This window comes from Anas platyrhynchos, chromosome 5 (genome assembly GCF_047663525.1).
Source record: "Anas platyrhynchos isolate ZD024472 breed Pekin duck chromosome 5, IASCAAS_PekinDuck_T2T, whole genome shotgun sequence".
Classification (NCBI taxonomy): Eukaryota; Metazoa; Chordata; class Aves; order Anseriformes; family Anatidae; genus Anas; species Anas platyrhynchos.
Window position 1 is genome coordinate 34,585,066 of NC_092591.1, and position 12,631 is coordinate 34,597,696.

Consider the following 12,631-nt stretch of genomic DNA (forward strand, 5'->3'; position numbering starts at 1 on the left):
TGGCCACTGCTGGCCACCTCCTGGTCTAACAGTCTTCCTGCACTCGTTCAAGTCGGGTTGGGCTGGGTTAAAAATCACCACCACTTGGGCAGCTGGTATCAGGGATGTGTCAGACAGAGCATTTCCTTTTTGAGCCTATTTCTCACAAAATAATTGAGCTGATTTTTGTTGCCTTCTCTTTCAATTAGACAACATTTAAAGGGGAAAAAATACGCCTGGTAAGGTTGAGAAACCCCTGGGGACAGGTGGAATGGAATGGACCTTGGAGTGATAAGTGAGTAAGAAGTATCCAGCAGCTTAACTTGATTTGAAAAAAAAAAGAAAAATAGTGCAGCTTCATTTGCCCTTAGACAGCTTATGCATGGTCCTAGCATTTAACAATGAGGTATTTAAATGGTCTTTTTTGGCATTTTGAAGAACATCACATTTCAGTGCTTAGATAAAGCTGTAGAAAGCAAAGCATATCTACATGTAGAAAAGATGTTGAGTGAAGGGGGTTTAACCAATGGAAAGCTGGTCTAATGATACATTTAGTCTGTTTTTACTGTCTAGCAAGGTCAGCAATGTTCATATGCAAATCAAGAATTTAAAGAATTTACAGGGAAGAATCTTCCAAGTTATGGAAAAACTGAGTGAAGCAAGATGTCAGCACATGAGCATGTTTGGATGAAGCTTTTCATCATGTTTTGCAAAAAGAATTTTGTGCAGCTACTCTGGCAGTGAAAGTCTGCAAGCAATTTTGTCTTTATGCTAAATAAAATAACAGATTTCTGAGAGCTGCTAGTAGGAAGTCTGAAGTGAAGGTGGAAAGGAGCAGAGCAATTCCTTCTCTGTTTGAGCATGTGGAGAGGGCAGCATTGAGAACAAATAGTTGCAGATTACACAAAGAAAGTTTTTTTGTCAATTAAATTCAAGTGTTGTCATTCTACAACAGATACTTACAGTAAAGAGCAGAAAATTTTAGAGAAAATTGTGTATTGCAAAAGTGTAATGTAGCTTGTTTACTCCTTTGAAGATCAGAAGAGTGGAACTTCATTAACGAAGCAGAGAAAGTCCGTCTGCAGCACAAGATCGCGGAGGATGGGGAGTTCTGGTGAGAATATCAGTCAAAAAAAAAGTGTTCCTCTGGATGTGCAACTACAGCAAAAATGATTCATACTACACTACTTAAGTGTGTTAAAACTATCACAGTAATCTGTTTCCCTTCATATTTCCAAATAACCCCTGCTCTGCAATCTCCATCTCCCACCAGGGTTTATTGAGTCCTACCAGCAGAGTCCCTCCAGTTATCCCACACTTCTCAAGCTCTCTATCCTTCCTGTGCACCATCCTCTCATTTTGGTGTCCCCCATTTTGGAGCTGTACCTGTGTTAATTGACCAACAGGTCAAACACATTAGGAAATCACAGAGCTCCCATGTCAAACTTGCCCTAGCGGGAGCAGTAATGTGGGTCACTCTCTACCATCTCTCCAGGAGCAATATATCTTTCAGTTAACCACCCACCACGTATATTCATTCAGATTCATCTTCCCCTCATTTCCTCCAGGATATCTTTTGAAGATTTCATGAGGCATTTCACAAAACTTGAGATCTGTAACCTCACACCTGATACTCTGGAAGCTGATAAACTCCAGACCTGGACTGTGTCAGTCAACGAAGGGCGCTGGGTGAGAGGCTGCTCAGCTGGAGGCTGCCGCAATTATCCAGGTGAGCAATGAGTCTTAAGGGATATCATCACTTTGACAGGGACTATATTACACCCCACAGGCTACATCACACTAGAACCTGATCAGCGCTCAGCCATAGAAAATCTTTGATTCCTCAGTGGATGAGCCAAGCGATTTTCCATCTGGAAATCTTCTGTCACCATGTCTGTGACAGTACATCATAAACCCAAAAAGGCAGGCCTGGCAAAGATAAACCATTGTTCAAATACTTTGCAGTGCCTCAGGTAAGAGATACCAATTCCATTCTATCAGCTAGATTTCACTTGGGAAATCCAGTGGTAAACTCTGCCAGCTTTCAGTCCTTTGGATGTTTGTCAGCTGCTAATTCTTCATTTTAAATCTTCCTTATAACTATGTAAAACTGAAAACACATGAAAATAAATAAAAACATATAAAAAATATAAACAAAAACTCCATTCTATCCTTTCCCTCAGGAACTGCAGACAGGGAATACTAGAATCATTTGGTCATAAGTATTGTTAGAAAACTGAAGCTTTACATGTTTGCTTCGGGTTGTTGGTGGCATTTCACAGATACATTTTGGACCAATCCCCAGTATCGTCTGAAGCTCCTGGAGGAAGATGACGATCCTGAGGATGAAGAGGTTATCTGCAGCTTCCTTGTTGCACTGATGCAGAAAAACAGGAGGAAAGAACGCAAGCTGGGAGCCAACCTGTACACCATTGGCTTTGCCATCTATGAGGTACCAGCTCTAGACTTTGTTCTTAGCATCAGATCCCCACATTTTGGCAGTATGCGTTTACCAAGAGTCACTGAATTGTTCATCCTGACTACATGAACTGTAATTTTTACTTTGCAAGGAAATGAATGGAAAAGAAGAAGGAAATTCAAGGCTTCATAATCATTTAGCCCACAGTAACCTCAGGGTTTACCCTATCTATAAGTAGCACATTTTTTAAGGCTTTTACAGTGACTTAAAGCCAGATTTTAACATATTTTTCCCCCATATATACTTCAATCTCCCCTTTATCCATGCTGAAACTAAACAGACCATTGGGAGAATGTAAAAAGGGAAGCATATCCAAGACAAAGGTAGTGATCAACACCCTTCTCCCTAGTGATTTCAGGAAGTCAGTTTGCTCAGTCATATTTAGCTCAAATCTTAAGGGATCTCATATAGATCCTAAGAAATCTGGAAAGGAAAATAAATTGCTTAGAATATTTATATAACTTGGAGCATTTTCATTACTGGTTGCATTCCCAGAAATCTATGTGAAAGCCCTTCTATATGATCTATAAACAAGTGCACTCACCTAATACCTCTGTTTCTTCTCTTTGTTTCTCCCTTAGGTGCCCAAAGAGGTATGAGCTGAATGGGAACCGACTGACTTCTTGGTGTGTTCTCATAGCTAGTGTTACTTTTGTACCTGTCTGCAAGTCAGTAGGAAAATGGTCAAGTTTCCTTTTCAAGGATGTTACAGAAGTAAAACCAATAACCTTTCAGCTTTGAGTGTTTAGTAATATTTTGTGAGCCATTTTGAGTTCCTTCTCACTCACACCCTGTTTACACCTGCACCTCTTACCCAGTCCTTCTTTTCCATTCTATTCTACATGAGGCCTACGCACAGCTTTCACAGCTGGTTGGTGAACCTAAACTGCAGGAAGCAGCATCAGCTAGCACTTGGACATTACACCCCACACAGAAGACCCTTAAACCACTTCTGTTTCCTCCTGCAAATAGTGCCAGCTGCCCTAGAGTTTGCTCTACAGTCTCAGAACCAGTTTGGAAAACAAATGATATTTTCAGCCTTTGAAGAAAATGCATTAGAAGTGCACAGATGGAGTTGTCCTGATCCTGCTAGTAGCTGAATCATTGGCACCACAAGTTCTGCAAATAAGCTAATGTGAAGGCTGTGTTACCTGAAAAATGTAAAGTTGACAATGTAAATGGTGTGTTTACAGACTTATTTTAAAAGGTAGTTATTTCTGCAGAAGAAAACTAGTATTTGTTTTTAGCCCACAATTCTTGACTTCATATTGAATGAATACCTTTCATGAAGTATCTTTAGCAAAAAAAAAAAAAAAAAAAAAAAAAGCTTCTGCTGCTGAATTTGTGTTTTCTGTCCTGACCACATTGTACCTGCATGAGAAGCCACCTGGTAAATGGATAAGATGACATGCTAATTCCTTTGTTCTGCAGATGCATGGCACTAAGCACCACTTGCAAAAGGATTTTTTCCTCTACAATGCCTCCAAAGCTAGAAGTAAGACTTACATAAACATGAGAGAAATCTCTGAGCGCTTCCGGCTGCCTCCCAGCGAGTACGTTGTCATACCATCAACATATGAACCCCACCAGGAAGGAGAATTCATTCTGAGGGTTTTCTCAGAGAAAAGAAGTCTTTCAGAGTAAGTTGCAGATCTATTTATCTGTCTCTAAAGGTAGAGGTGAGCTTACTACTCTGTTATTTTCCCAGTTTGCAACACCCTGCTCTTAATTTTCTTAACCCCATTAGAAACACCAAGCTGTGAACTTAATTCCACAAGCTTACCTCATAGTTTATCAAGAACCCGTTTAGAATTGTCTGTGGATAAGCTCACTACTTGCAGGTTATCCTTTGTAAACATGCTCTCCACCATTTTTATAAGGCAAACAAAGTTTGTTATTTACTGCTCTGCTTCATGAACAGAATACAGGAATAGGTAGTTGCTTTTACATCCTGCTCTTCAACTACTTTTCCAGAGCTCAAACTGCAGCCAGTATCACTTCACTTAGGCCATGAAGCCTCTGTTTTACTCCCAGCCATTGATGTTCAGTGTTGTGAAGGCTCTAAGAGGAATAAACCAGGCAGCAGTGCTCCTGGCAGCAGTGCTTGGGATGTGCAGCTCAAACTGGGGAAGCTCCATCCAGTCTGCTGCTGTAACGTCTAGAAGCCAACCTACACCAGTAGTTTGGAAAGTTCAAGTGGCTGCTTACTAACCAGATAAACAATCAAACAATGTTTTGAACAGCCACTTGCCTGATTTATTTACTTCCTGCTTTCTTCTAGGGAGGTTGAAAACATGATTGAGGCAGACCGTCCATCAGTAAGTACTGTCCTGTGCCTCTTTTGTGTGACTAGAGGGAGAGAGGGAAGGAGTGTCACATTTAAGGAGACATATAGCAGGAAACCATTTACAACCACACACCAGTTCCTTTAACATAAGTTTTCACATTTTCTCATCAAGATACTCCTATTAACACTTGACATTATATATGCTGCTTTCTGATTCAGACAGACCAAAATATTTTTTGCCAGATTTGAAATCTGCCCCTGGCATGAAGGTGTAGCATACTAAACCTTGCCTTTGCCTCCATCATTTGAGAGTATTCAGGTACTGGGGGAGGCCTAGCTCTGTGCTCTTGGATTTTTTTGTTTGTTTGGTTGTGAAATTGGCATCTCATCTAATAAAGAAAATAATATTTTGAAGTACAAGCTTTCTGGAAAGGGATCCTAATGATACTCTGATTCAAACTATAATCCACGAGAAACTAACTCTTTGGCCTGGGGTTTTACACATCTGTATAGGAATAGCTGTCCAAATCTGGTGGAATTTAATGGCTACTTCACATTGATTTGTGGGCACAGAAGTCCAATTTCTACTGACTGGTTGGGAAAAAGAAATGGAATAGTCAGAGATAAAGATACAGCAGAGATTTCATTCAAGTATACAAAGCCCCAGACAACATGGGCCACTGTTTTGATATGTTTTCATCTATTTCTGTCCATCAGTACATAATTTCTTTATGGGTGTATTTTCCCTTCCTTTTGAAACCTGTATGAATATACAAACTAGATAGAAAAGAGCAACTTCTTTTCTCTTCCTTTCTCATATTTGTTTTCCCATTTCTACAGTTATACTTTTTTTTTTTTCTAACTGAATAATGTGGCTAAAATCTGTAATTCTGTTTTTAAAAAAAAATATTGTGTTTTTGTTCAAACAGAAGAAGAAAAAAGGCAAGGTGGGTACTTGCACAATTTGCTGAATGACAACAAGGCAAAAAGCATGTGCAATGCATGCAGCAGAATTCCTCGACATCATTAGTGAATTCTCTGCATCTAGAAACAGATCTAGTTAGTCAACTAATTATCTTGTTAGTACTGAGTAAGAGGAAATTTTCAGGGAGCAAAGATTTTTGTCTTCCTATACTAAAATCTGATGAAATATAGCTATAACAACAGGTGCCTCTCTCACTCAAGGAGGTGGCAAAGCCATAACAAAACTTGTTCAGTTTTATAAGCTTGAACCTCTGAGTTGCTCAAATGATCCTCCTGCCTGCCCCTCCATAGGCACCCTGACACCTCTTTCTGGTGAAATGCACCCCTTCTTCAGACACATGCCCTCACATTCACTTTCCAACACCCAGTGCATCTACTCGTCTTTCCTAAGTTTCTGTTCACCAGAGTTCAGGATTCTCCTTGCAAGTCTATGCAGTGTATTTAGCAACCAAAAACCATACTCTGAGGTTCCAAGAAATATTATCAGGCAGAAGAAGGGTACAAAAAGACCCACAAGGGAAACATTTTGAAGGTGAATGTGGTTGACTCTAATTTGGATTCTTCTTTCATATATACCCCAAAATTGTCCACAAATCAACATAAATCAGATCACAATATAAAATCGTATTTCCTACAAGGACCTTGAAAGTCTAACCAGACATGTTAATCTCAAGAGAGGTTGATTGCAATTAATACTCTAGGATAACACATTCACATCTGGTAGCAGCTTTCTTTGCTTTAAGTACAGTGAAACAGAACAATTGCATGTGGTTCCTTATGGTTGAATGCCTCAAGAATTAAAAGAGAAATAACATTCGCTTTACGTAATTAACAAGCTCCTACACAAATACACATTCTTCATGCAGGATGTGGATTCTGTTCTTCTTTCAGTACTACTGTCCTTCATAGAGAAGGGAAAATTCAGATGAATTGACAATCAGGGAGACATTTAAAAAAAAAAACAACATAACATTTAAAGTGTTAGCGCTTTTCTGAACAGGAAAGCAAAGAAGCAAAAAATTGTACAAAGGCATCTGTAGATTTCTTTTTGGCATGAGAAGAACAGTAACTTCAGAAATTACTTTTTTTTTTTCTTCTTTCCCAGATATGGCTGCATGCACTTTACCACAAAATGGGTGTCCCCAACTACTTTCTCTACTACTGTTTCTTGTGTAATTTCCACTTCTCTTTTGCTGTCTTCCCTCTTCTAGCCTATCATCTTTGTTTCTGACAGAGCAAACAGCAATAAGGAGCTGACAACAGATGAAGACGCTGGCAAAGATGGTGACAAAACCCTCAGAGATGAGAAAAAGGTTTCTGCAGTAACTGGCAAGGCTGGGGAGCTTGGTCTGGCTAACATGAAGGAGTAGCTGTGGAAAGCACAGGAACTGTGCAAAGAACTGTCTTTAGATACACAACAGCATTTCCTCAAATCTCAACATTACTTATATCTGTTTTAGGTGGATCTAATGAGCATGAGCAGAGACTATCCCTTCAGTTATTTGGTGCCTACACTAACATTATAGTAATATAACACTGAAAACAGCTCCTGGTTGTTCTCTCATACAGGGATCCTGGCTGAAAAAGACCTCTTCCCTGCAAGCAGCATAGTTCAATCCACTGCTGCTCAGCCCCCCAAACCAGTACCCACTTTATATAGGACACACATGCAAATAGCACTCGAGGGGCTTCAGGAGCTCCTGGCAGTGATCACAACTTCTTCCCATTACAAGTTACATAGCCCTATACCAGTCCTCATTAGCCAGAGAACAATAGGCTGAGTAACCCAAGGTGACCCCTGGTCACTCTTTCCTCTCATGACCAGAGAGGAGAAAATTGGGACAGTGAAGTCAGAATTTCTGCTTCCAGAAAATGGGTGAGAGGCCTAAGATGCAACATCAGATCCTGCACCCAAGCTTGTGGTTTTTGAAGGCATTGCTTGCACGTCTGTTTGTAAAGTGGGAACCAATCTTAACTTGCTTTTGTGTTCAGACACAGGAAAATAAGGACTAAGCCAAGAACTTAATTTTGCTATGCACAAGGTAATATTGCAGGGAAAAGCATATAGATAGTTCCTTTTCCAGTACACTTCAGAGTGTACATCTCAGATTTCAGGCCTGGATTTTGCATGTGTCTGAGAAAAAAGAAAACAATGAGTGTGAAATTATTGCATGTGATGTGTCTCTAGAAAGGGTCCTCCATGTTATAAAGTGCTCTCAAACCCCTGAGTCCCTCTGGACAATTCATAGGCTACATGGCAGCCATGGAACCTTTTCCTCTTCTGCTCCAAATTTCTGCTTTGCCATGTTTCAAAACGAAAATTAGAAAATAAACATCCATCAGTGAAAGTAAACATTTAGGCTTATTTCAAGAGAAATGAGAGCAATGAGATGAAGCTAACAATGCAGCAGTCTTGCCAAGGAGTACATTTAACAAAAGAAAGGGGAAAGGACCAGGAGGGAGACCTGTTCCTCTGAGCAGTTCCAGCATCACTTAGAGGCTTGTTCGCATGAGGGGGAGTGAGACATCCAGCTCCTAGATCCCTTCATTTTCCTGCTGGGCTAAGGTGGTATATCTTCGTTGCTTTTATCTTGTCAGCGTCATTCAGCAAAAGCTCGTGAAGAGAATGAAGAGGAAAAACAATTCAGGAATATTTTCCAACAGATTGCAGGAGATGTGAGTATGCTACCAATTCCTACCTCTGCCTTCAGAGAAGCCTAGCCACAACAGAAACTAAAACTTCACAGATTCAAGACATTTTAAAATGTATCTACATTTCTTTTGAGATCTAAAGCTAAGCAAAAGCAAACCAAAATTGAATTAAGCATACAGCTATCTTCATATGTACATCTAACTTATTATTCTAATTGTGTACAAGGGAGCCTTATTTAATTTCAGGCTTTTATTTCTATCACTACTGCATGAGGTTCTTCAGGATTTTTCCAGCAATTTTGCATAGCATGTGAAGTTATAAATACAATGCTGTCCAGTATACACTTAGCTAAGAAAGTCAAAACAGATCAAAAAGCTACATAAATCAAGAGCATATTTTGCTGCTTGGCTCACAGTGGCTTGAAGTTACTGGTTGTTCTTCTAGTTGTAGTTTAAAAAACACTGCACAGTAACTTCAGACCTGCTTTGTACTGAAAATATAGCTGCAGCCTCAAAGATTTGGACTGCTGCTTATACAAACCTGGAATGCTCTCTATTTTGAAGCATACACAACACCTAAAAGTGACCAGAGACTTCATACTTTTAGCATATCCATCCATAAAGTGATTTTTGTAATAAGAAATGTTGCAATTAATGGTATTCTTCCCCCATTTTCTACCAGGACATGGAGATCAATGCTGAAGAACTCAGGAACGTTCTAAATAATGTCGTAAAAAAACGTGAGTTTTTAACATGTTTTTCAGTAACCCTAGATAAAGAAATCTGTGATATTATGTACCCCTCCACCTCTGAGTTGCACTCTCAAAATTCTTTATGGTTTCAATTTCACAAGTTTCCTAGTTTCACTTAAATGTAATCTGCATCTGAGACTTAGCAACATCTTAATACAGATGCTATCTATGACTGATCAAATACTGATAATGCAGTAATGAACAAAAGTTTATTGGAAGCACCACACAGGATAATATAGCATTTCTAGCAGTCTGCAGATGGCCTTAAAAAAAAAAAGATTTCTAGTGGAGAGGTAGACCTTCTTCCCTGATTATTAAACTTCATCTGTCATTCACAAACTGTAATGTTACTCAGGGCCTTTTCAGATTTCTTTCTCACTCATTTCTTGCTGAATGAAGCAAGCAGATTTGGTTTCCACTTAGAGTCCCACCTAAGAGGAAGAAGGACTTGCTGACTTGCACGATTTGTTTTTATCTGGGATTATTTATTTCAGATAAGGACCTAAAGACAGAAGGATTTGAACTGGAATCCTGCCGCAGCATGATTGCTTTAATGGATGTATCCTTTGCCAGTGATAGAGGATTGCTTGATACCACACTAGTCCATCTGAGTTTTACTTTCCCCCACCACATGCAACAGATTGTTTTTGAATCAAATGCAACTTAGTAAACTGGAAAACAGAACAGTACATCATAGTCCAGGTTCAGATAACACAGCATTCCCAGCGTGGCACATCTTAACTGCAGTCTTCTTAACACTAGAGTTACAAAACTATCCCAAAATACAGAACTACTGAATAAGTAATTCAGTATAACAACTTTCCTTTAACCCATCTCAACATAACTGCTGTTCTTGCCAACAGGCTTAGTGTATTTCTCTCTTACCTTTAAGTTTTTAAACGCATTACATATTGCACTGTATACTTAGTATGCAAAGCATATGGAAAGTGTCTCAGAGTAAGTACAATAAAGCACATTACAAGATGCCACATAGGGTTACCTCCAACACATCACTCAGTTTTCCTATTTGACATAATGTAGGGTTTTGAGAGAACTTAAGCACATCCAAACCAAATCAGACCAAATTATAAATACAACCTAGAGCCATATTAGTTGGAGGCTAAACACATTTTGGCAAATTCAACATTTTGCTTGATCTTCAATTTGTTCTAGCAAGGCAGAAAGGCTTCACTCTAGGATAAAGCTCAGATACCATAAAAAAATACTGAAAAAACTTTACCAGTATAGGCATTTGAAAGAGCCCCATAAAACATCTTGCTCTTAGGTACTTTATAACAGCTCCAGGAACAAGCCTCTTTCCTGTTTTGGAGGTTTGCTTCTACTCAAGGAAATACTGCCTCACAATGCTGAAACAACATGCAATTCATGATAACTGAAGTGTTCACAAATACTTTGCTGCTCTGTCCAATCAGCTCTCAATGCTGAGGAAATTCTGAACTAGGTTTCACATTCATCCCCTCTCACCACGAGCTGCAGATTTAGTTCATTTTCCCTTTAAAATGCTGTTGTTTTTTGTTGTTGTTACCTGAATGCTTGCATCACAGACAGATGGCTCAGGGAAGATAAACTTTGATGAATTTCGACATCTCTGGGACAAGATTAAAAGCTGGCAGGTATTGCTGGTATTCACAGCAATGTTCTTCAGAACTTCTGTAGTATAAAAGCTTGTGTAGGAAAACCAGATTCCTCCACATACACCACCACCACACCAATGAAAAAAAATGCTCAAAAAAATGAAAATTAGCTTTTAAGGAGAAAATTAATGTCTTTCTTAATCTTACTCTCAGCCTAAGAAAACTTCTGAGGCTCCAGCTTTCCTATAAAGATTTCAGCCCAAGAGTGTAGCAGAGAGACACAAGGTGGAGGAGGACGATAGGAAATAGAATCAGGCATTGCAAATAACTTAATTAGGGCAATCAAGAGAGAGGGTTAACAGCATAAACTCAAGCAAGGAGGGTCTCTAGAGGAGAGCATTTTGTTTCTCAGGACACAAATTTATATGTTGGTAATTAGAGGACTGCTTAGCAGCAGCAGCTGTAAAAACATGAGGCAAATGGCAAAACCTTCAAGTGCGTGAGGGTAGCACCCACATCAGTGGGTATGTTCAACAAAACAAAACAAACAAACAAACAAAAACAACAAAACAACAACAACAACAACAACAAACAAGTTTTTTATTTTTGCTGTGTATTTATTTTTTTCTTTTTCCAGAAAATTTTCAAGCGTTATGACACAGATCATTCGGGAACCATTAACAGCTATGAGATGCGCAATGCAGTCAAGGATGCAGGTACTTCTCCCAGTGTACACTGCTCAACAGTCAAAGAAACCTTATTTTGGTTGTTGTATCACAGGCTGAAAACAGGAACACAGTGCAGCCTTTTAAAGAGGACCCTAGAGAAATTTTAAAAATCCCTTTTTTTCCCCAGCAGAGGTTCTCAAAATATCCGAATTGCAAGTGTTGTACATCTCACCAGCTTCACATTTCAGTGAAAAATACACGACTATCTCAGTCTCACAAATCATCAAATGTCAAGCACCAAATTAGCATTCACACTTGCGCTGTTTTACCCTTTTATTGAGTGCTTGATTACACAGCACAATGTTTGTGCAACTGCCCAAGCAGCACACAAAAGGAGCAACAGGGAGCCCAGCTACATCCAGCTGTTGACAGATGCACCTGTGATGACTCAGTCTGCCACCTAAGCTACACACATGCTCTCACTTAAGCTGTGGATTCTTTATTTTTGTGTAAGTAACAATCAAAGAACAGTGGAAAATTTTCATCCCAATTGTACAGAAAACTGAGACTGAGCAGGTCGATGTCCAAGCTTGTCTTAGACGCATTTGGATGGACATTTCTTGATTTCAGTTCATGTTTCTTTGCAACTAAGCACATGGACTCAGTCTCCTCTCATACATGTGCAGCACAAAAGTATTTTTGTAGAAGTTGCAGCTAATGAAACTCATCCTGCAGAGAGATTTCCAACATTTTTTGCTTCTTGTCTCACACTGACACGCTTTTTTTCTCTGAGCAGCAGGCTTCCCCCAGCAAATAAATATCTTTATCAACAGCTTTTTCTCTAAAGGGGTGAGATGACTTCTTTATTCAGAAAAATATGGAGTTTCATTATAAACATAAATGGGATGATCATTATAAATATAAATGGGATGATTTCAGTTACACTTCTTCACTGGTATCTTGATACATCAGTTACCAGTTCTTCAAGGAACAGAAATTGATGGCTGTATGTACTTTATAAAACATCAGTGATTCAGTTCTTTGCCAAGGACAAAACTACATCTGGATTTGAACTCTTGCTACAGTAGAAACATGGGTCATTTTTATTTTCCAGGTTTCTGTTCTCACCAGGAAACTTATTAATGTAATGTATATATACATGTATAATATAAGTAATTTTATACTTATATAAAATATAACTAAAATAAATATATATATGAATACCTCCTGACTTT

The 12,631-nt window shown here is 39.0% G+C and overlaps 2 protein-coding genes across 5 annotated transcripts in view; one reads left to right on the forward strand and one right to left on the reverse strand.

The window, feature by feature from the left end:
- ZNF106 (zinc finger protein 106) overlaps window positions 1–12,631 on the reverse strand; it is a 120,244-nt gene that overhangs the window by 62,883 nt on the left and 44,730 nt on the right. The gene's annotated exons all lie outside the window — the stretch shown is intronic.
- The window catches only part of CAPN3 (calpain 3), a 31,541-nt gene that overhangs the window by 12,380 nt on the left and 6,530 nt on the right, over window positions 1–12,631 (forward strand). Inside the window, exons 8-21 of one of the 4 annotated variants that reach the window (XM_005021679.6) lie at window positions 189–274; window positions 1,016–1,093; window positions 1,548–1,708; window positions 2,262–2,431; window positions 3,040–3,051; window positions 3,890–4,098; window positions 4,740–4,776; window positions 5,675–5,692; window positions 6,941–7,042; window positions 8,328–8,405; window positions 9,064–9,121; window positions 9,628–9,692; window positions 10,699–10,767; window positions 11,366–11,444. In XM_005021679.6, the coding sequence (XP_005021736.2) occupies window positions 189–274; window positions 1,016–1,093; window positions 1,548–1,708; window positions 2,262–2,431; window positions 3,040–3,051; window positions 3,890–4,098; window positions 4,740–4,776; window positions 5,675–5,692; window positions 6,941–7,042; window positions 8,328–8,405; window positions 9,064–9,121; window positions 9,628–9,692; window positions 10,699–10,767; window positions 11,366–11,444 (1,222 nt within the window). Of the gene's footprint in view, window positions 1–188; window positions 275–1,015; window positions 1,094–1,547; window positions 1,709–2,261; window positions 2,432–3,039; window positions 3,052–3,889; window positions 4,099–4,739; window positions 4,777–5,674; window positions 5,693–6,940; window positions 7,043–8,327; window positions 8,406–9,063; window positions 9,122–9,627; window positions 9,693–10,698; window positions 10,768–11,365; window positions 11,445–12,631 lie in introns of those variants that run through there. The other 3 variants (XM_013101548.5, XM_027459506.3, XM_021273845.4) reach the window with 3 other exon arrangements.